Below are 22329 nucleotides of genomic sequence, written 5' to 3'. Positions count from 1 at the left end.
TAATATATAATAATTTGAGTTGTTCATTCAACATGAAACTCTATTTCACTTATTCAAAGCTACTTATATGTATTTAAATTTATGTAGAACTCTATTTTTGTAAAGAAAATAAAAATAAAAATAAAAATTGGTGACATGACAATCCTACGTGGCACGTTCTATTCATAAGTTGTAGAACTATATTGTATATAGATCTTATTTTGAAGCATATCTAGAGCACTATCCAATGGTACAAAATTATAATATTCCGAATTACGTAACAAAAGTTATATACAAATTACATAATATGATAATTTAAGTTGTTCATTCAACACGAAGCTCTAATTTTCGCTTATCCAAAGCTCTCCATTTTTGTAAAAAATAAAAAATAAAATTGATGACATGACTATCCTTTGTTGCACGCTCTATGCTTCCAAAAAGTTCCTCTTTTATATATATATATATATATATATATATTGATTTGGTTCAATATTTACTTGGACTGGGCTGGTCCAATCCAGGGGTTGGACTGAGCAATTTTAATAACGGGCTTTAGTGGGCTGGGCTCAAGAAATCTGGCCCACGACGTACCCACCAATTTCACGATTTGAGTTAGGCTGGATCAGACTTTTTATGGGCCCGACCCACACGGCCCACGAGGTGGGTTGGACTGGATGAGCTGGGTTAGCCCGCCCCGTTTGCCATCGCTTGACTGATATCATATTTTCATCTGTTACCATATAGAGAAGAAGCGGGAAAAGAGAGGAGGGAAGGCGAAACGAGAAGAAGAGAGAGAAAATATTCAGACACATAAAATGGCGCCAGTGTTGCAGAGCTCTCAACAATGGGTGGAAAAATAGTTAAAATTCCTCAATCTTTACACCAAATTCCCTTACTTTTACTCGCTTTCCTTACTTCTTTTTTTTTCTTTTGAATTCTCTATTCACTTTCTACAAAATTTGTACAGTCGACCGAAACAAGTGAAAGACGTCGCGCACCAAGATGAAGTCGTTCGAGTACTCACCAACACCCTCGAAACTACCAATGTAATTTATACCTAATCTTTCTATTTCACAATTTTGGTTCCACTTTCAATTATTATTATTCCGATTGTAGTTTATATTTTTTATTGCTCAATTTGGTTTTATACTCCAAAAACCCTAAAATTTCCCCCCTTTTTTCATGGTTGATGATTGTAGTGTCCTCATATGCTATTTTATGGTCCACCTGGAACCGGAAAAACTACCACGGCTCTTGCCATTGCTCATCAGCTTTTTGGGTATGTTTTAATTTTTCTTTTGTGAATTTGACGTAGAGATTTAGCTAGAATTCATTGCATTTTGTAAGAACATGTACTCTTTTTTTTAAAACTAATTATATACATGATTGGCGGGAAATTAATTCTATATGTGTAATTTTTCTTCTTCCGTTTTTAGTCTATTGCAACATATGGGATTTACACTATTCACATATGACCCTTTACCTAAGGAAAAATATGGTTATGTGGGGTCTTGTTAGATTCATCTTGATATATACTATTATAATATCAACTTTTTGTCATTTTTTTTTTACTAAAATGTAATTGAAGATATTAAAGTTGTGCATTAGCAAGGGTAAAGACTCATATGTAGCAATAAAAAAAGTACCGAGGAAGTATGTGCTTAGGAGCTTAAGTAGAGAACATAGAACATATATAATCTGCTTCTTTCAATCAATGATCATCACAAGGGTATGAGCTTATGTGGTTCTTGAAACATTGAGACAATAAAGTGAATAATTTGAAATGAAAGGTGACATATCGCGGATTAATTTATGTAAACAGGTCTATGCCTTGTCTCTGGCTTGAACATTGTTTGCATTGTCTTTTGCAGGCCCGAGCTATACAAGTCTAGGGTTCTAGAGTTGAATGCAAGTGATGACCGTGGCATCAATGTTGTGCGTACAAAAATAAAAAGTTTTGCTGCTGTTGCTGTAGGTCCTGCTCAAAGACAGGGGTAGATAAATGGGCCATATTGCCATGAGCTCACCTATTTCTTTGTTTTGTTTTTTTATTTTTTTTTAATTTATTCTCTCTATCTATATATATACTGTATGATTACTTAAGTCGTCTAATTGACATATTTCAGGGGCTATCCTTGTCCACCTTACAAGATTATTATTCTAGATGAGGCAGATTCAATGACTGAAGATGCTCAGGCATGATGAATTGTTTTTTTTATAACTTTTATCATGTTTACTGAAGTGATCACATGACATTGCTCTTATTGCTGTTTGCAGAATGCGCTGCGTCGGACAATGGAGACTTCCTCTAAAGTTACAAGATTCTTTTTCATCTGCAACTATATTAGCAGGTAGTTCGGATCAATGCATACATTGTATGATAATGTCTTCTGGAAAATTTTGTAGAACCTTTTTAAATATTTACTTTTCCTTTCCTTTTCATAGTTCAGACTCTTTGTAGTATCAAAGATTTTTATTATGAAGCTCCAGACCAAGTAAGGGAAACCGTTGACTTGTTGGTCAGAATTTTAAAAAATTCAAGGAAATGGTTACCACAAAACTCACTTCAGTGCTATTAATATTATTACCATCGAAAATGAGTGTCATCTCGCTGTGCATATTGAACATAGAAGTCAATATGAATTTGAATCTTTGCTATTTTCTCAAACAGATGTTCAATTTAGAACCTTATGTTATTATTTGGCCTATTTGGTTTGTAGAGAGAGTTGGAAACTTGGTATCTCATGTTTACATTCAAAAACTCCATATAAGTTTTATAATGAAAGATGGTGTGATGGTTTTATGGATTAAATGCATAATTAGAGAGAGTGAGAGAGAGAGAGGGGGAGAGGGAGAGGGAGAGAGAGAGGGAGAGAGGGAGAAGAGGAGAGGAGGAGAGAGAGAGGGAGAGGAGAGAGGAGAGAGAGAAGGAAGGGAGAGAGAGAGAGGGAGAGAGGAAGGAAGGAAGAGGGAGAGAGAGGAGAGGGAGGGAGAGGGAGAGGGAGAGGGAGAGGGGGAGAGGGGAGGGAGAGAGAGGGAGAGGGAGAGAAGGGGGAGGGAGAGAAAGGGGGAGAGGGAGAGAAAGGGGGAGAGGGAGAGAGAGGGAGAGGGAGAGGGAGAGAGATAGGGAGAGAGGGAGAGAGAGAGCGAGCGCGAGGGAGAGAGAGAGCGAGAGAGAGGGGGGGAGGGAGAGGAAGAGAGGAGGGATGGATGGATGGAGAGAGAGAGAGGGGGGGAGGGGGAGGGAGAGGGAGGGAGAGGGAGAAAGAGGGGGGCGAGAGAGAGAGATGGCCTACTAGAGAAAATGTTCTTTTTTTAGGGGGGGGGTGGTGGTGGACTGGTGGTGGTGGTGGTGGTGGTGGTGGTGGTGGTGTGGGTTCTAATTCTCTCTCTTTGTGTTCTTTACTTCTTTTACTAAGGTATCTCCTTTTAGTTTTGGGGGGTGAGGGATACAAAAGGTAAGCTACTTATCCTTCCACATAAGAATAATGGATTTACAAAAGAATTGGTTGATCACCCCCTCTCCCCAAACTTTTTTTTATCAAAAGAAGCTATATACTCCCTCCATTTTGAATTAGTGAAACACTTCTCTCAAAAAGCTCTCGCATAAGAGAAAGAAGTGTTTACTTATTTCAGAACGGAGGAAGTACATCTTAATGTGAATAGCTTAAATTTGGAGAGTTTAAACTTTGTTTATGTTAATATCCTTGACCAAGGTCACTTGTATTGGAGGCTAAGCATTAAAGAACATGGGTGGCTTTCAATGGTTTATTGGCTAGTACGTGGATTTGAAGTCCTTGTAAATCATTGATTATTTTGTTAGACTCACCATCTAGGATAACTTCCAGCTAGTCTACCATTTTTAACCCTCAAGTAAGGGTGTATTGGTCGAAAATAGGTGAGATTATCCACGTGCTGATGCCTTGTACAAATGGTGTGGATTACAAAACTTCTTTTATAAATTTTTCTCTTGTCTTTCTTTGAAATATGTTATAGACCCATCTATATAAAGGACATAGCTTTAGAGGCAAGGATAACTTGAGTTTTATGTTTTATATTTTGTTTAAACCTGTTTTTTTTTCCTCTTTCATGCCTAGTGGTATCCTTTCCTATATATCTAATTAATAATCCATAGGGAAGCTTGAGGAGGAGGCCCCCATCTTTTTCATGGCTTTGGTTATTCAATCGGCTTTTGTAATTGTCAATCAATCACTTGTTTTGACATCGTAAGTATATAGAGATATAGTTAGGATTGATACCAACAAAAATTTTACTTGATTGTGTATTTTAGACTACGGAATTGGTAAGACTTAGCTATGTTTACCGGTTGATCCCTTTGTTGGAACATAAATAAATGGTTTTTTTTCTTTCACCAGCAGTTTGCTTGTCACTTACTGAATGCACTTGACCCTGATATAGTAACTGTTGCATGTTAGCCTAGCTGTTGAAGTTTCTATAGGCGTAATCTTCTGTACCTATAAACGAGCCCAAGTAGACAGGACTCAAGGATATCATACAATCTTTTTCTGAAATGCTTCACTTTCCTTTATTAATATGTTGTGGTGTATATGGAAGGCGTTCAGGGTTCGTTCTTTTTTAGTGCTCACATAGTCTGATTGGATTTTATCTATAAACAAATTTCTGGAAATATGTTTGTTGTGTGAGAGCTCATTGGGAAAGAACTTTCTGTATGTGGGTACTGGGTTGTAGTTCACTGCAGTGTCAGATTGATATCATTATTCATAACTCTTGTACTAGTGTAGCCCACATTCATAAGTAGCTTCGTGTCCATGACTTGAAAATTGTTATCCAAGATAATGCTCTGCTTTAGGTGGTTCCTGGATGCAGATCTTGAGTGAACTATAATTCTTTTAGTTGAAGGTGAAAATTTTGATGATGTAAGCCGCAAGTATTGGGGAATTTCAGGATAGTGGAATGGATCATTTCTGTCATCACTAGGTGCTGATTGCTGCTGCAGCTATGTTCTCTAATGATGGCTTCTGCTTGTTTGCATTTCGGCTTTCTATTCATTTCTTCTTTTTCCTGATTCTTTTTTCCTGATTCTTTTTTCCTGATTTTTAGTTTGGCGGGGGTTGTGGTGGGGTGATAATGTTATTTATGGAGATGGCACTGATGTTGAGTTTTATCCCCCCTTCTCTTGATATTTTGTGGTTTTTTCCTGGACTCTTTCTCCCTAGTGCATACTTTATATGAAGCAAATGAGCTGGTCTGAATCAGCTAAAGAGTTTACTTTTTGTTTCTTTTGTATGTTTCCGTGTGTTAAATATTGATGCACCAACTTGTCTATATATGACTAGTTAACAAATGTCTATAGTAAGTTATCTTGTACATGTTTTGGTGCTTAAATGTGCTCATACGCCTTAGCTAAATTTAATACGATTAGCGCACCTTTGTAGTTTCTTACTTCTATATTCGACTTCCCATCTAACTTTTGTGGTGTCCAAAGAAATATGTAATTATCATTTCTTTTTTGAGTTAAGGTCACTCTCTCGCTTCATTACGTCAACCCTTTCTTCTCTTTCAATTAGGAAATTCTGATGCTTCCTTTTAGTACCTGTTCTCTCGCCATTCCCTTTCAAGTTTGTCATTTCTACTATAATCTACCCTGTAGATAAAAAGGAGTTACGTAGGTTTGGTCTTGTGTGATGTCGATTAGAGATGCACTGGTAAAGAAAGTGGAGTGCTGGGATAATGGGGTTCTTAGAAGAATTGAAGGAAGCTGAAAATGACTTGGGTGTAGAGAGCTAAATGATATGAAGAAATTGGTTTTACAATAAATATAGTAGTAGCGCTAGATGGTAGTAAATGGAGAAAGAGAATCTTTATGGACAATCAATTTAGATAAATTTTTGGTTAATGCAATTGATTTCATCTTTTAGGATTAAGGCTTGACATTATTGTTGTTGTGTAGCGTTAACATTAGAGTTGTCAATTATTATAGGTCGTTTCGTGTCTACTCCATGTTTGTGTCAAAAAGTCTTGACACTAACCCAACCCTTTTAACTAATCGTGTCGAAACCCCTTAACACTAACCTGACCCGTTTAATTAAGTGGTTATCCGTGTCCACACATTTAACCTATTCATTCAAAATTCTTAAAAAAATTTAACAATAATTTGGTTATTTATGTCCCATATTTATCAATCCATGTTTATTTTGGTAATAACTTGCTGGTGTATTAGAAAGATTTAAAGAATGCATTAATGTTTTGCTAACTTATACCTTAAATGTGCTAAAATGTTCGATTTTCCTATATGTTAGAGTTAAACGTGTACAGTCGTGTCAGTTTCGTGTTGAAAATCTCAACACTAACCCAACTCATATATTAAACAGTAAAACACGTGTTGACCCGTTTTATATAAACGTGTCGAAAAAGCTTTCATATATGGTTCACGTTGTGTTGTCGTGTCGCGTCAACTTTTGACAGCTCTAGTTAACATATATCTTAATCTGTGTCATCCACAAGTTGGAAGCTCAATAACTGGTTCAGGGAGTCATTTATGGGTGAAATATTTATTTAACATGTTGCTTCAATCTTTAATGCCACAAACCTTTAATGCGTACCAACTAACCTACAGAGCATAAAACAACATGACTCGAGTAATATCTATTTTGTAAGGGAATCTATCAGATCCAAGTAATAATATTTTCTCTATTGCTAATTAATTCTTTCAATAGAAGGCTTCCACGTCTTTGGTTGTTGGCTTAGTTTGTGATATATTTGTTGTCATTGCGTCACCCTTTCCCCCTTCTTTGAGGAGACGGGTGTATTATTGATCTTTCATGTTTTTCTCTTCTAGGGTGTTCAGCAGATAGATCAGTATTCTCTTGTATCTATTCTTTTTATGTTGCTGATCAAAACAAATTTGGAGAGATGCTATTTCTGTCTTGCTTAATTCCAGATTTTCGCAACTCTGATAGAAATAGCTTTCCTTTGTTCATATATCACCATATCTTGAATATGCATTAATAATCTTAAAAAACTACAATTAGCTCTTGATCTCAAAAATTAAGTAGCTTCTGTATTTGACAAGACTGGAGGAAGAATGCTTGTATGGTTCTGACACTAGTTGAGTATTTAAGCACCAGTGAAGATTTATAAACTTGAGGTGAAAGTTATTCATATATGATATGTTGTGAAGTTAGTTAGAAGGGAGCAATTGTCTTTTGCTCTTGTGGTATAAGTAGAGGATTTATAAGAATGGTTATATATTTTTTGGAATCTAATTACAACACCATGATGTGGTTATTGCAGGATCATAGAGCCACTGGCTTCAAGGTGTGCCAAATTTAGATTTAAGCCACTTCCGCAAGAGATAATGAAAAGTCGTATTCTGCATATATGTAGAGAAGAAAGCCTCAATCTGGATTCTGAGGTAAGAATCAGTATCCTGCAGTTTGTGGTTTGACTTCGCTATCAATTACTGAACATCTACTAAAATGTCTTGCTACTTATATAGGCGCTTTCAACCTTGAGTACCATTTCACAAGGTGATCTTCGTCGGGCCATTACATACTTGCAGGTAAATTAAGGCTCACCTAACGGCTTGTTTCTGCATTTCTTGGACTCTTCTTCTTATCATTAAGTACATCTGGTTCTCGAGACTCTGACATGGTTACGAACACTTTGACACTCCATTATAGGCCAAATTCATGGAAAGTTTCATATAATAACCAGAGTTAGAGACTTGGATAAGTACCCATGTCCCACACGAGTATCCAAGTTCAAGTAACATAGATTCTAACAATCAGACAAAGCTTGGATTCCTTGTATTTGCTTTTGCTTTGAGTTTTTCACATGGATGCCTATCAATGCGTTAATCTATTCCAAATTTCTGATGGCTTTTGATGTGCCATTACCATCTCTCCATGTCAGCATCTGACTACACATGAAGGTGGATTTGTCTATTTCCGTTTCCAATTTTTAAAGTTTCCACTTAGAGAATCATGATTACACCTATTAGTAGTTAGCATTTCGTTGATGTGGCATAATATTTGACCGTTGCTTCTGGTTCTCCCCTGCTTGTTAGCTTGTAGAAGCTTTCTCAGATTTTCAACCAAGCATTAACCACCACCACCAGCACCTCCACCTAGCATGTATCTCGTTATTAAAGGTAGATGTATGTTGCAGTACCTCCGACCACTAATGAGTTATGAGTTTGACTACTGGAGTCAAATAAAATCAACTAATCCTTGTTAATGTATAGAAGAAGAAATCAGAAACAGTTTGTATGATCCTCTCATAATCCAAAGAGATAAGGTGGAGCATAAGAAATTAAGAATGTCCTAAGATATTTAAATGATACTCCATTCGGTGATTGCAATTATCAAGTCTGATTTTTTTTCCTACTCATTCCTTTGCTACAGCGAGTTGGTATTCATTCAAAAAGATTGAATTTACCTTTCTTTCCTCGAATGAAGAATTTGAATCTAATTAGGGCGTGTCCTTGTAAAGTAAGGAGAAGAGTTCTGCCATTCCTCTCCGCTCTGGCAACTCAGAGTTTAAGGTCTGAAAGAAAAGAGGCTCTTCTCTTTGATTGAGGAAAGACCAAGTTGTATCTTCTTTTTCCAAAAGAGTCTTCACCTACCCCTTTTACTACTAGAGACTAGCAGCAGCAAGATCATTGCCCTATATATATTGTGACAATATAAAATTCAGGATAATAAGTTTATTGTGAAAAATGCTATCATAGGATCATTGCTCTATGAATCTTGTTAATAACAGTAAGCAGGTAGATATGGCATAATACTGTTTTGCTAAGAAGGAAAAACAAAGGCCTCGCCTGTGCTGACTCCAGGTTAATTTGAAAGGAATCATTAATATACAACAAGGCTCACTTAAGATGACATCACAAGTATCTAACTTGTTTATGTAGCACTTGCGGATAATCCTAAGCCACCTACAGGTATAGCTCTAGAGCAAAGGTCGTGATGGATGTATCGAGCTAGATTAGTTAGTAAGAACCTTCACAAATTAAGCTCTTTTAATCATTCGTGAAGGAAGGATATAATTGGCCCTGGCACACTCACATACTACTGCAAGTCCTTAACAAAAGGACACCCTTTTACTGTATGATAATCCTCGTCCTCTCTTGTAATCATGCTGTTTCTCTACCAATAGAACAATTAAATTTTTTGAGAACTTTGGTGGTATGAAGGGCCGGATAGGACATCTTTTAGCTTTTTGCTCCTTTTCAGTTCCTTTCTGTATCAGATTAGAGTTCTAGCTATTTGGAAGCTTGCTATGAGAGCTGCTTAAAGACTTGCAAAGGTGTCCAAGCCTCCAATGGACTGTATAAACACCTTAAATTTTGCATTTCTCAGAATTGATGACCTTACAACTATCATTTTTCACACTCAGCTGAAGTGTAACCTGTGAATTTCTTCTGTCAAAAAAGAACTTGAATACCAGCACTCTCAGCTGGTATTGCTATCAGTCTCGATAATATAAATAGAAGAATCTTACAGGCTTATGGGGAGAATAGCAAGGGCTCTCATTGGTTTATTCAAACGAAGTTTGTCTTTCTTAGGAGGATGGTGACTTAGACATTAGAACTTTGTATGATCCAGCATGCTGTAAGGTGAAGTGGTTTTGAGTTGATGGGTTGCTATTAAGGACGGCCATTAAGTTCATGGAAAATGGATTTGGAAGCAGTGCGCAAGGCGAAGCAATTTTAAAGAGTTGCACTTGAGGTGCACAAAAGTGCACCAAAGCGTAAAGCACACCTAGGCGCACAAAAAAAACACACCGAAACGCACCAAGGCGCACAATTTTTTACATCAGATTTTTTGAATTATACGTAGTTGCACTTCACTTGAATAAGGTGCACTAGGATCCCTATCGCCTTAATACATGGATCTAAAACTCGGCTGTGCCGCTACGTAATGGTTGTTCTGTAATGGATTTGGAAGTTGCCGTTCCGAGAAATCCCATTATAGAACGCCATGACAAAAATCACTTCCTTCTCGCGTATTAGAGCGTTCTTTTATAATTGACGAAAGAAAAAAGCATAAATAGGAAGAACATTCACACACTCAAGAAAGGAGAATAAACTAGGAAGTTTGGATGTATATGAGCTGTTTCATATTTTTTGGTGAAGAAGTACTTCTCAAACTATTAATTTGCAAATATGAAGTTAAATCGCTTATATGTGAGTTTTTTTGAAAAAAAAATTGACCTGTTTTATACATCTGATACCGGCCACTTCTGTAATATCGCAACCGTTGCTGCGATCGCGACCGCATCCGTGATTTTTTTCTGTGCTTCAATGTGCCTTGAGCTTTTCTATACATCGTTCAAGATTTTATTGTAGCATACCTACAATGCTCTAAGTCTTTGGCAGGCATTATGATGAATTGGGCATGTAAAAAGTTGTTTTAACATGACAAGTAGTGCTGGGGATCAATTGTTGAAAGTTTAGTTTCTCATCTTTTTTTTTTCTATGCAATCCTATAATTCAGAAAAAGATTCAATTCTTGTTTTCATGGAATTGCTTTGTGTATTGGACTATTGGCGTCGAATACAGCTCTAAAGCATGAAATTTTGCTTGCTCATATTCAAAGACAAGATATTTGAGCTTAGCAGATTGGTATAGTTTTTCTGTTGATAGGTGTGCATTGATGATTTTACATGTTGTCATTGGTGTTCTCTCTTTCTGTTGTATTTTCTTGTACTTTTTGTCATCTATGTTGGACTTAAGTTGGCTGAGCCTCATGAACAACATTCTGCCTAAGGTTCTCCTTCTGAGTGTACTATGTCCTACTCGTTAATATCTATTTTGGAGTTTAGTTGGCTCAACCCCACAAGCCCGAAGACATGATCGTGGTGTATAAAGAAGGATGAGGTAATCTCGGTTTGCTGGTGCGTAGAAGATGGTTCTTTTAGCTATTTGGTGGTTTATGTGCAAGAAAAGAAACCAAGAGATCTTTTAAACAGTGGAAGTTTCTTTTAGTGTAGGATCTAATCTCTCTTTTCGGAGGCTTGTATATGGTTGGAGCAAGTGTTGCAAGCAGAAAAATGCCCGAGTTTTTCTGTTATGAGGGCATGATGTTCTTCTCATTGTTGCTTAGCGCCTTAGCCCTGCTTCATTAAATGCGTGAGGGTTGAGGCCGTGAGGCCTTGCTGTCTTACTAGTACTGTTAGTATATAATTTTTTATTACCTTTGCAAATAGAGAGAAAAAAGAAAAAGAAAGATGAACTCTAGAACCTTCAGGATTTGGTCTTATTAGATGTTTTCTTGGAGACTACTATCTATACTAGCATCATGAGGATGCTGCATACTTTTATCAGTAATTAGTTGTTTTCTGTATCCTTTTAAACATTTAGATTGGTGTATGTCAGCAAGAAGGTAGTTTACTTGGTCACATCTTTTTTTGATACTCTAGTGCAAAAGGAGGTAATCCATAATAGTGATATCTGTATTTTTTTTGATGGCTAATATTGGGAGCCTCATTTTATTGACTGAAGTTCAATGTAACAGGGAGCTGCTCGCTTGTATGGATCATCCATATCATCCAAGGACTTAATTAGTGTTTCTGGGGTAAGTTATTTGAAAACTTGTTCCCCTTTCATTATAGGAAAGATTGTTTTAAATATTCCAACCTTTGTGCGGTCTTCCCATTTTAAGTCTAAACTTTGGATTATTCCACACTCAGTTAAGCTTGTATGGTTGTTTTCTTCAATTGAGTTTAACCTCTTTGTGACCTGTTTAGTAGGTTACATGTGATGCGTGTTACAATGTGATTGGTTTAGTTTTTATTTTTTTAAGTTTTTTTTCATATCCTTAATGTAATTTTGATTTTTGCATAAATATTTAAAAACTCTCCTTCCCTCATCTTTATCTCTCCTCCCCCTCTACACCATCTTTCCCCTCTGCACCACAGACGTTTCTTGTGCACCACCACCACCCCCGAACACCTGCTAGCACAACTTTGTGCTCTTTGCACTCTCTTCTCAATAGTGTTCTAAGTCTTCAACCCAACACCAACACCAACACCAACACTTTGGGCTAGCTGCATCCATCGAAAAAATGGGGAAAGGGTCAGACATGATTCTCACAGCATTCGCAATTGCAGCACTATCAGCCTTCATACTCCTCTTTCTTCCTCCTTCTATCTCTCTCCTCAGTCCTTCCCATGACCTTCTTCATCTGGCCTCGCCCATCCAACTCCACTCTGCGTTTTCGATCAATCTGGTGGTGGACCTTACACTGGTGTTTCTTCTCTCTCGCTGCACCTCCGGCTCTCCTATTCCTCGTGCCATGTTGTCCCACCGCAACCACTGCGGCTGATGCCGGCTTGACGCCAAGCCCACCGGAGCTCCATCGTTGCGTCGCCTCCACCCTTTTGATGTGGTCCTTGACCCACCCACAGTTAACCCAAACCATCACCCTTGAAACCATAAGAGAGAGAGGGGGAAGGAGTATGGCAGCGGCAACGGAAGTGAGAGGAAAGGAAAGTGGCGGCAGCGCAGGGGGACTGGTGGTCTTATGATGATGGAGGAAGGTTGTGCGTGGTTTGATGATGGTGATGGAGGAGGCAGGAGGTAATGATGATGGGTGATGATGATGTCATGATGGAGGAGGGAGGATAGAGATGGTGGGTGAGTGATTATTAAAAATCACAACCCATAAAAAAATAGATGTGGGTGAAAATCAAAACAGAAAATAAGAAGGAAAAAATTAAACTAGAACGTAAAATATAACAAAAAAACCCTGTTGTTCAGGCTGTAAGTATTTTGACTCATTAGAAAACAATAGCCTTACAAGCTTAACTCAATCAAGAATAATCAAAATAAAATTTCCTTCATTATATCATGCTCCTTCCCTTATTTTGAAATTAAAGCGATCTCATTTGTACTTTATTGATGACAGAAGTTATTTGTGTCCTTTCAGTTGCAACATTTTAACATTCTTAATCTCTGGCATACAACTTCAATTATTAACATCTTCAAAAATCTATTAGTAAAACTTATAACAAGTTGATGATATTCCTGTCAAAAGAAAAGTGGACATTGAGTGAAATCCAACATCTTGCGCTAATACTTCCTCCATATCAAATTAAATGCAACAATTAAATGCAGCAATTGGGATGACATAGACTCCTAGGCAAAATTTCTTAGGTGAGATTAACAAAAAGTAATAACATGTGGGTATGTTAATAAGGAGAGAGAAAATGGGGCCAACAAAATAAAAAAGAGTGGAATGGGGCGCCAGATTACCACCACATTCGAGGCATTGCCACCACCACCACCACGGAGACTACCACCACCGAGGCACCACCACCATCACCACCAAACCAACACCACCGAGGTACTACCAGCAACCACCCAGCAGCCACGACAGCTCCCCTCCCCCACCCCTGCCACCCCAGCAATCCCCCACCCTTCGCCAACCCCGCAGTCTAGCACGCCCCCCCTTCGATTTCGGACCTCTAACCCCCCACCCCCCACCCCCCGATTTTGACTCGTGGTCGTGTGAGGTGGTGCTGTTGAAACGAGGTGGTGGTAGGGTGGTGCTGGTGAGCATAGGTGGTGTTTTGGTGGAATGAGGGTGGTCAATGTTGGTCAAGGTGGGTATTGGAGAGAGAGGGGGGTGAAGTTATGGTAGATTAATGTTAGTCAGGTTAGGTTAAGGGGGGATTAATTAGTTTTAGTAAGGGTATATGTGTAATTTCACACTCAAAATCTTTACCAAAGATAGAAGGAAAGTGTTGCATTTAATTTGAAACATCCGTTTTTAGAAACTATTGCATTTAATTTGATACTAACAAAGTATTTATTTTTATAGATTAAGTGAACAGTCAAAGTTAGTTTATAAATAGTACAAAAGTCAAAAGTTTAGCGATAAAAAGGTATAGAGGAAGTATTATTTTGCTCCTTGCATTGCTAAATGAATGTCATTATGTCTATTATTGATTTTCCATGGAAGTATTATTGTGCTCCTTGCATCGCGAAATGAATGTCAATATGTCTTATTATTGTTTTTCCATGGAGTAATTTATTGTAGTCACCTAATAGTTGTGAGTTTTTTGACTTGGTAACTGTTTCCTTTTCTAAAACTATGTTAACACTAACACTAATAATTGTATATCGAAATTTGTCAGAAACCACCTTTTATAACCGCTTTCTTGTGAGAAACCACCTTTTAAAACAAATTGGTTAATTAGCCACCTTTTTGGTTCTTTTTTTTTTTTGGAAGCCACCACTTGCCGGAATCCGGTGGTTCATCTCAATTTTCCGGCGTTCCATTAGATTTTCGCCATTCTCCCCCCTTTATCCTTCTCCCCCTCTCTCTCCTCTCCCCTCTCCCCTCCCCCTCGTATCTCCCGGCAACCCCCCTCCCCCTTTGCAACCCGCCGGCAACCCCCCAACGATCATCCCCACCCTCCTAGCCCTAAGCCCCTTTCCTCCCCCCCTCGCATTCCCCGACAACTCCCCCCACGACCACCCCCACCCTCCCAGCCCTAAGCCCCTCTCCTCCCCTCCCCTCGCATTCCCCGTCAACCCCCCTCCCCCCGGCAGCCTTTCCACCCCTTCTTCTTCCTCTCTCTCCCTTCCTCCTCCGTTGCTCTGAAATTTCAAAAAAAGAAAATTCGAGAGAGGAAGATGCTAGCAGAAGAAAGGAGAAGCGTGAAGGTGGAAGAAATGGCGAACTTTTGGAAAAAATGGCGAAAATATGATGGTCAACGCCGGAAAATCGAGGTCAACCACCGAATTCTGGTAAGTGGTGGCTTCCAACAAAAACAGAACCAAAAAGGTGGCTAATTAACCATTTTTTTTAAAGGTGGTTTCTCACAAAAAAGTGGTTATAAAAGGTGGATTCTGACAAATTTTCCAATTGTATAAAGTGAACGATGCTTTTGCACTTTTATTCATGAAAAATTATAGTATTACTATATTAGATTGGCGAAGGCCATTTCTTCTAGTCAGAAGGTTTATTTCCCATCTCTTCTACTCTTTCGGTCCTTCTGGTCTTAAATGGAACATATCTAGTTGGAGTTCCAATTGAAAGGAGCTCTTTGCAGGACATATAACATGCTTGCTTTGTTCAGATGTTTGGTCCTTTCTACTTTTCTAAGGCTAAAAATTCTATTTCCTTTTCAACAGGTCATACCAGAGGAGGTTGTCGAGGAGTTCTTGGCTGCTTGTAAGAGTGGCAACTTTGATTTGGCTGACAAAGAAGTGAATAATGTTATTTCTGAAGGCTATCCAGTTTCGCAGATGATCTCTCAGGTCTCGTGCTGTTCAGTTTTACCATATTTCTTTCTCCACTGATTGCCTTTTAAGACACTTAAGTTCAAAGTGATTTTGCAGTTATTTGATATTATCGTGGAAGCTAATGATTTGTCAGATGAGCAGAAGTCAAGAATCTTCAAAAAGTTAGGTGAAGCGGATAAGGTAAATTTCCAGATGTTAAATTTTTATGATTTTGTTTTCATTTGGTGCTGGAATTGCTAGGTTTCGTGTCAGCTTCGTGTACCATTTCACTAGAGAGCGTATGGGAATTACTGCTTTGATCTCCAATTTTTGCATATTGCTTCAAGTAACTATTATCATGAACTACTCAAGACACCTGATCTGAGGGGAAGAACTAACATTCATAGGTATGACTACCAAGGTCGTAAGCAAGATCATGTCATGTGATTAAATAGTGATTGTTATGGAAGTTAACATATCTAACTCTTGTAGTGAAATGCTCAGCTGCAAACCACAGCCCGGTGGCTGTGTTAAGCCTATACAAAAATATTGTAAGCCTATTAAACTTGTAAAAGGGGTTAGGAATTTTCATATAAACTTTTGGAACCAAATATTCATGCAAGAAAGCATTACTGACACGCAACTAGAATGATAACCACCTGTGATCGACTAGAGCATTGCGATCCTTGTGAATTGTCTTTTTATCAATGGATGAAGAGGTCTCTTGCTAATTTACTTTAGTATCCGCATTCTGCAATTGATTACGAATGTGTAGGTTGACTGCCAGCCTATGCCATATTTTGCACATGTGAACTAAATAAGCATCTGTTTCGATCTATGTTATTCTATGGCCAAAATTTTGTCTCCAAAGTTGAGATATTTCCTCTTGACAATCATTACATGATGTAGCCTTCTTTATCTCTTTGACATTTGCCTGATAAATCATGTTTATTTGATATATACTGGTATATTTCTCTCTCGCATCTTTTGCAGTGTCTTGTTGATGGGGCAGACGAGTATTTGCAGTTGCTAGATGTTGCTGGTAACACCATGCGTGCTCTTTGTAACATGGCACAAGAGTTCTCTTATTAGACCTAATTTCTAGTTTCACTGCGTAGAGAAAACTTTCTGAGTCATGCAATTGAGTCACAAGAATTGTTTTGGGATGTCAAGAAATGAGGTGATAGCTTTATAGTTCATATTTCTTCGTTCACTTTGCACCAATATATAGTAGTATATTTTTGCCCAAAAGCGATTATTTTTTTACTTCTTGGCCTCGTTTCACGATATACTTCCTCCATTTTTATTTAATTGCTACATTTTCCATAAATGGTTGTTTTTAGGGAGCATGTTAGGACTTTATATATGATATGTATTAGGAATATGATTGTTATTTCTAATCTGTGATGAAGTAGGACACTACTTAGAATGTATATAAATATATTCAGATGAGCAACGAGTACTGAAATTGAACCTAATTTGACATAGTATCAAGAGCCAACAATTAAATATCTTCTCTACCCAAAAACTTGAAAAATCAAACCACCCTAGGCTCAAATCAGCCGAACCAAATTTAGCTCCAAAGCTTTGTTTTCTTTTTTCGAACCTCTCCTTGAGTGTTCATCATAGATTCATCGATTCAAACCTATTCTCGTGGACCAGGACGTGTGATCATGATTGAAAAGAATGACTCAACTGAAACTAATACACCTAAACCTGACTAAGTCTATTTTTTAGGCTCGAATGATAATCATGGCAACTTAATAACTCATATTGTAACATTTCGATAATTCTCTATCTTCTAAAATATCTTTTTAATATAAAACCTAGAGAATTATCAAAGCATTATTGCGCGTGTGATAATGTATCAACATATTCAGAATTTTGCAGCGGAAAATATAATAAAGAACTTTAGAATTGACATTTAATTAATTACAAAGTCCACTCCAAAAGTCAACCAACAAAGTCAACGTTAACTCAAAACCAAACCAATTATACTGTATATAAATCCAAAGTACGATAATTCAATTAAACTACACAAGCTCTCTAATCCCAAACCCAATGATGCATCATCTTCAAACCTGTAGATGGACAATACGCTATTGATCCTTAGAGACTGCTCACCAAAATGGGTCATCACAGGATCAATAAGGCATAGTCATGATCAACATACACAAACAAAAACACGTAATTAGCAAAGTTCAGTACTACGTAATAAGTAAATAAATGATCATATCATGATACTATTACATTACAACAGGAATAAATATAATATAATAAACATGCAGATAACTTATACTGAACTAAACTTCACAACCAATAATATAATTATTTTAAATGAAATAGACAATGGAACAAGTTGTCTGACAAAAAATCAGCCTTCCCTTTGGAAGATGAAATACGGACGCGACTACGTATTCCCATGAACTTTTTAAATAAAAAGGGAAACGATGACCAATCCGATCCTAGGAAAGCCATGAGCTACCCATGTACTCCAACTCTCTACTAGTCCATACTTCAGACGTGCACAAGTCTAAAACTATTGTTATCCACGTTTTACTTTAAATGATTTACCATTTAGTTATGACTCACAAGCAACACAGATAATACAACGATCAAACAATCACAACTTTCATTTTTATCTTAGAATTAGATAAGTGATCACACAACTTGGCAACCCAAGATTTGTTCAATCTTTAATCCAATCCTCTTATTTGTTGAACCTAACCGACAACCAACCTACCTTTCAAAAGCATAAAAATATCAACTTACCAAATAAGGTCCTAGATCCTCATAGAGTAGTGAAATAATAAAAAGGGAACAACATGATTCAATCATGATCCTCTCTCTCTCTCTCCCTCTCTCCCTCTCCCTCTCTGTGTGTGTGTGTGTGTGTGTGTGTGTGTGTTTGAAGACGTTTGATTGTGATTTTTCAGTGAGTAAAACCCATATGTAGGTCATATGCCTTGTTATTTCTTTTTTTTTTTATTCCTCCTATATTTTTCCTCCCTTCTATTTTGTACAAAATCCATGTGTAAGTCAGATACTTATGAACAAAAAATCCTTAATATAATGAAAGGGAAGAATAAAAATAAAGGAAATAGAAAACTAAAACATTAACTCTACTGCTTTATGCAAACACAATGTAATGTAGCCTTCTTATCTTCTTGAAAATTGCCTAATGAATTATCTTAATCTAATATGTCTACGTAACTTCTTATCACCGACCTCTTTTGCAGTGTCTTGTTGATGGGGTGGATGAGTTTTGTGGTTACTCGATGTTGCTAATAACACAGTGCGTGATCTCTTTGTAGACATAATCTCTATTATATAAAACAACTATTCAGAAGTTTAGTGTCCACTTGAAATATCTTAAAAATGCTTTTTATTTTTTTTTAAATATTTTTTGCTTGTATCACATTTCAACATTTGCATATGATTTATTTTATTTACATATGCATATTTTTTGCTGGTAACACAGTGTCCTTTAGTACATCAATAGTAAATTCTGGGTACCTTTTACTTTAAAAAATAAGTTGGCATTTTTCATCTTACTATATGAGCTGTATACATCAAATCAAATGTGCCAAGAGGGTCTAATTTTGTGAAAAATCTTGGTATGAAACCAACTTTTAAGATTTTTTTTTTATGAACTGAAACTTGTTAGTTTTGTTGAAATAAAGAGGACAAAAAATATAGCAGCAAAAGGAAGCTTTAAACAATTGAAAACAACTCACTGGATACTTTTTCATTGAATCAAAATGACAGCAAACTTGCCTATTATATAGGCTACATACTAAGCTACAAAAGTAACGTGAATTCCTAAACATAAGCAACTAACTAGGATAGTGGTGTTAGTGATCCACTATATGCTTAGCACAACCCACTACTAGTAACAAACTAAATTTGACCAAGTGATAACAACTAATCCTAATTTTTAGGAACCTATAAACAATACTAACAGAAATTTAACATTGAAAGAATATCTCATTTCTCAACACACCCCCTTCTTTCAATGTTTGGAAGTTCAAAAAAAACTTGAATACTGCCAAAAATGCTTAACACAAAGCAGAACTTGCAACGATGATCTTAACACTTAAACATTGACATTGGAAGACTTTGCTTACTTCCACAAACATACTTAACAATACTTGGCACAAATGCTACACACACTGCCACAACCACCACACAAACACAAACATAGTTTAGAAGAGCTTGCTCTCTTCTTCTTCTACCTTTTGAGCAAAGTTGCTTTGTTCACCTTGCTCATCTCTTTGTTTATCCCAACACTTAGCTTCAACATGCCCATACGGCCATACCTTTTGCAATAGTAGCATTGAATGCTACTCTTTGACTGACGTTGATCTACACCTCGACCACCACGTCCTCTTGCATAACCACGACCACGGAAACCGCCTATACCATGACTACGGTCTCCACCATTTTCATCTGACTTCACTTCACTAAAGAACTTTTCTTGCACTTGAAAATCCTTTTCTTCCTCTTTTTCATAGGACCTTGAAATCCTATCTTCATGGGCTAAAAGGGAACCCATCAACTCATCAAACCCATAAGAGGACATATCTTTGGACTCCTCTATTGCGGCAACCACATGAGAAAATTTATTAGTGAGACTCCTTAATACTTTACGCACAACGGTGGAGTCACTAATAACTTCACCAAACGACGTCATTTGATTCACTATGCTAGACACCCTTGACAAATACTCTTGCACCGATTCTTTCTTTTCCATAGAAAGAGACTCGAAATTACCACATAAAGTTTGCAACTTAACAGAAATTACCTTATTATCGCCCCTACACTCCTTCTTCAATATGTCCCATGCTTTTTTGGACGACGACACTGCCGAAATTCGAGGAAAAATGTCATCATCCAATGCGGATTGGATGAGGAACAAAGCTTTTGCATCCAGTTTTCGATTCTCACGTAACTTCTTGTCGGGTGCCTCCGGTGGCTCTTCTGGTTCGTCATACCCGCCCTCAACAATATCCCACAACTCTTGGGATCTAAACAAAGTTTGCATTTTGATGCTCCAAAGATGGTATTTTTCCCCTTTGAAAATTGGAACAGTAGGTTGAGATGAAGAATTCACACTAGTATTTGTCATAATGTCTCTCACTGTGTTTACACTCAAGGTTCTTTCTCACACACACACTACAAAAAAACACTTAAGAACCTTTTTTTTTTTTGTTTTAGAACAAGAATGGATCGAAACCCGAAGCTCTTGATACCATGTTGAAATAAAGAGGATAAAAAATATAGGAGCAAAAGGAAGCTTAAAACAATTGAAAACAACTCACTGGATACTTTTTCATTAAATCAAAATGACAGCAAACTTGCCTATTATATAGGCTACATACTAAGCTACAAAAGCAACGTGAATTCCTAAACATAAGCAACTAACTAGGATAGTGGTGTTAGTGATCCACTACATGCTTAGCACAACCCACTACTAGTAACAAACTAAATTTGACCAAGTGATAACAACTAATCCTAATTTCTAGGAACCTATAAACAATACTAATAGAAATTTAACATTGAAAGAATATCTCATTTCTCAACAAGTTTTTCATCACCTCCGTGCCACACTTCAGTCGCTCAATTGCCATATCCAAGACGGTACAAGCTAACATTCCACTTTTTTTTTTTTTTTTTTTTTTTGACAGAAGCAAAGATAAGACATTACATACTACATGCTCTCTTTCTAGCTTGGTTAGCTAGGAAGTGAGCTTTGTGAACTTTTTCTCTTACTACATTAGTTATACAAAAGGACTCAAAACTACGCAATGCTAAGTGTATTTCCATTACTATGTTCCTTGTTACTGATGTCGTCCTTGCTCCATCATTTAGGCTTTCTACCACTTTTTTTTTTGCATCAGACCAAACCTCAATATTCTTTATGTTACGTGCCCTACACTCCTTGATTCCATAAAGTAGGGCGTATTCTTCTACTTGTCCTGGTGAGCTTGCCTCAATCATCTGTCCTTCCGAGGTTGTTTCTTCATTACCTTCCCTGATGACCCACCCATACGCTGCATTACTCGGGTCATTTTTGGATTTACTATTTTTCTTCCAAGACCCATCCACTATCAATGTGGTGTGCCACTCCCCAGGAGACCAATTTGTTTCCCAAGAGATCTTACCTCACAAGTCCCCCATTGTGTCTTTTTTAGGACTCACGTTCAAAATCAAATTGCCAGAACTATCCTGCCATCTTTTAAGCCAATTCCTAGTGATCTCAAACGTATCAGAAGGATTCAAGTGATAGCTGGTGTTGAAAATTCTTTTGTTTCTTAGCAGCCAAATGCTCCATAACGTTCCTAAAAACTCTATTGCTTGACCTTCTAGGTTACTATCGTCCTGCATAAGAAACCATAGCCAATTCTTAGTCCACTGTGAGATGTCCATATTGGCAGGGTTCTTTGAGTTTATCCCTAGGTTTGAACTTTTCCAGATTCTCATAGTAACTTCACAATCTTTGAATAAGTGAGTATTCGACTCCTCCTCATCTCCACAGAAAGGACAAGGAGTCTCGCTTAGAATTTTCCTTTTTCTAAGGTTTACTCTGGTGGCAAGAGCACCATTAGCTAGCTTCCAATAGAACATCTTCATTTTGGCCAGAATTTTTGTTTCCAGAATTTCTTCCAGAACTTTGAGATTTCTATTTCCTTATTCGTCCCCCCCTTTTATTATCCAGTAACCTGATTTGGTTGTGTACTCCCCATTGGTTGAATTTTCCCTGCTGAGCTCATCTTCTATTTCACTTGAAACAAGGTGGACTGTTTTGATGGTTTTCACATCCTCCTCTACAAACCATTCTTTTAGCAGATCCAAGTTCCATGAGCAACTATATCGAATTAGGTCACTGACCATTGCTGGTTTTGTTCCTTCATTCCCTGTCAGATTTGTCTTGAACTGCAGGTGTCTTCCTCCTGCCCAGATTTCATTTAGGATGTTTGTCAACTTCCCGTTCCCTATTATTTTCCCTATTCCACATTCCATTAGCCTGACGCTTTTCATAATACTTCTGCCTCCCCATGAGCTATTTTGTGGAATTTTCCCTTTGTTGCTTTTGTCAAACCATGAGTCCGAGTATTTGGCTCTGAATATTT

General features: G+C 37.4%; 3 protein-coding genes across 3 annotated transcripts; 1 reads left to right on the top strand and 2 right to left on the bottom strand.

Moving 5' to 3' along the window:
- The first annotated feature begins 679 nt into the window (after positions 1-679).
- Positions 680-16462, top strand: LOC104887304 (replication factor C subunit 2). The gene is made up of 12 exons (XM_010671917.3): positions 680-838; positions 947-1025; positions 1179-1258; positions 1851-1973; positions 2106-2175; positions 2257-2330; positions 7255-7375; positions 7460-7522; positions 11481-11540; positions 15107-15232; positions 15314-15397; positions 16190-16462. Exons 1-12 carry the CDS (start codon positions 795-797, stop codon positions 16286-16288), a joined length of 1023 nt encoding a protein of 340 aa, XP_010670219.1. The 5' UTR covers positions 680-794; the 3' UTR covers positions 16289-16462.
- A 2965-nt stretch (positions 16463-19427) lies between these two features.
- On the bottom strand, positions 19428-20324 carry LOC125494702 (uncharacterized). The gene has a single exon (XM_048638417.1). The coding sequence runs from the start codon at positions 20322-20324 to the stop codon at positions 19428-19430; it is 897 nt and encodes a 298-aa protein (XP_048494374.1).
- A 1037-nt stretch (positions 20325-21361) lies between these two features.
- Positions 21362-21829, bottom strand: LOC125494701 (uncharacterized). Its single transcript, XM_048638416.1, has one exon. It carries the CDS (start codon positions 21827-21829, stop codon positions 21362-21364), a length of 468 nt encoding a protein of 155 aa, XP_048494373.1.
- Positions 21830-22329: the final 500 nt, after the last annotated feature.

The sequence above is a fragment of the Beta vulgaris genome, chromosome 2, assembly GCF_026745355.1.
Source record: "Beta vulgaris subsp. vulgaris cultivar EL10 chromosome 2, EL10.2, whole genome shotgun sequence".
NCBI lineage: Eukaryota > Viridiplantae > Streptophyta > Magnoliopsida > Caryophyllales > Amaranthaceae > Beta > Beta vulgaris.
The sequence above is the reverse complement of the archived record's forward strand: the minus strand, read 5'-3'. Positions and strand labels throughout refer to the sequence as shown.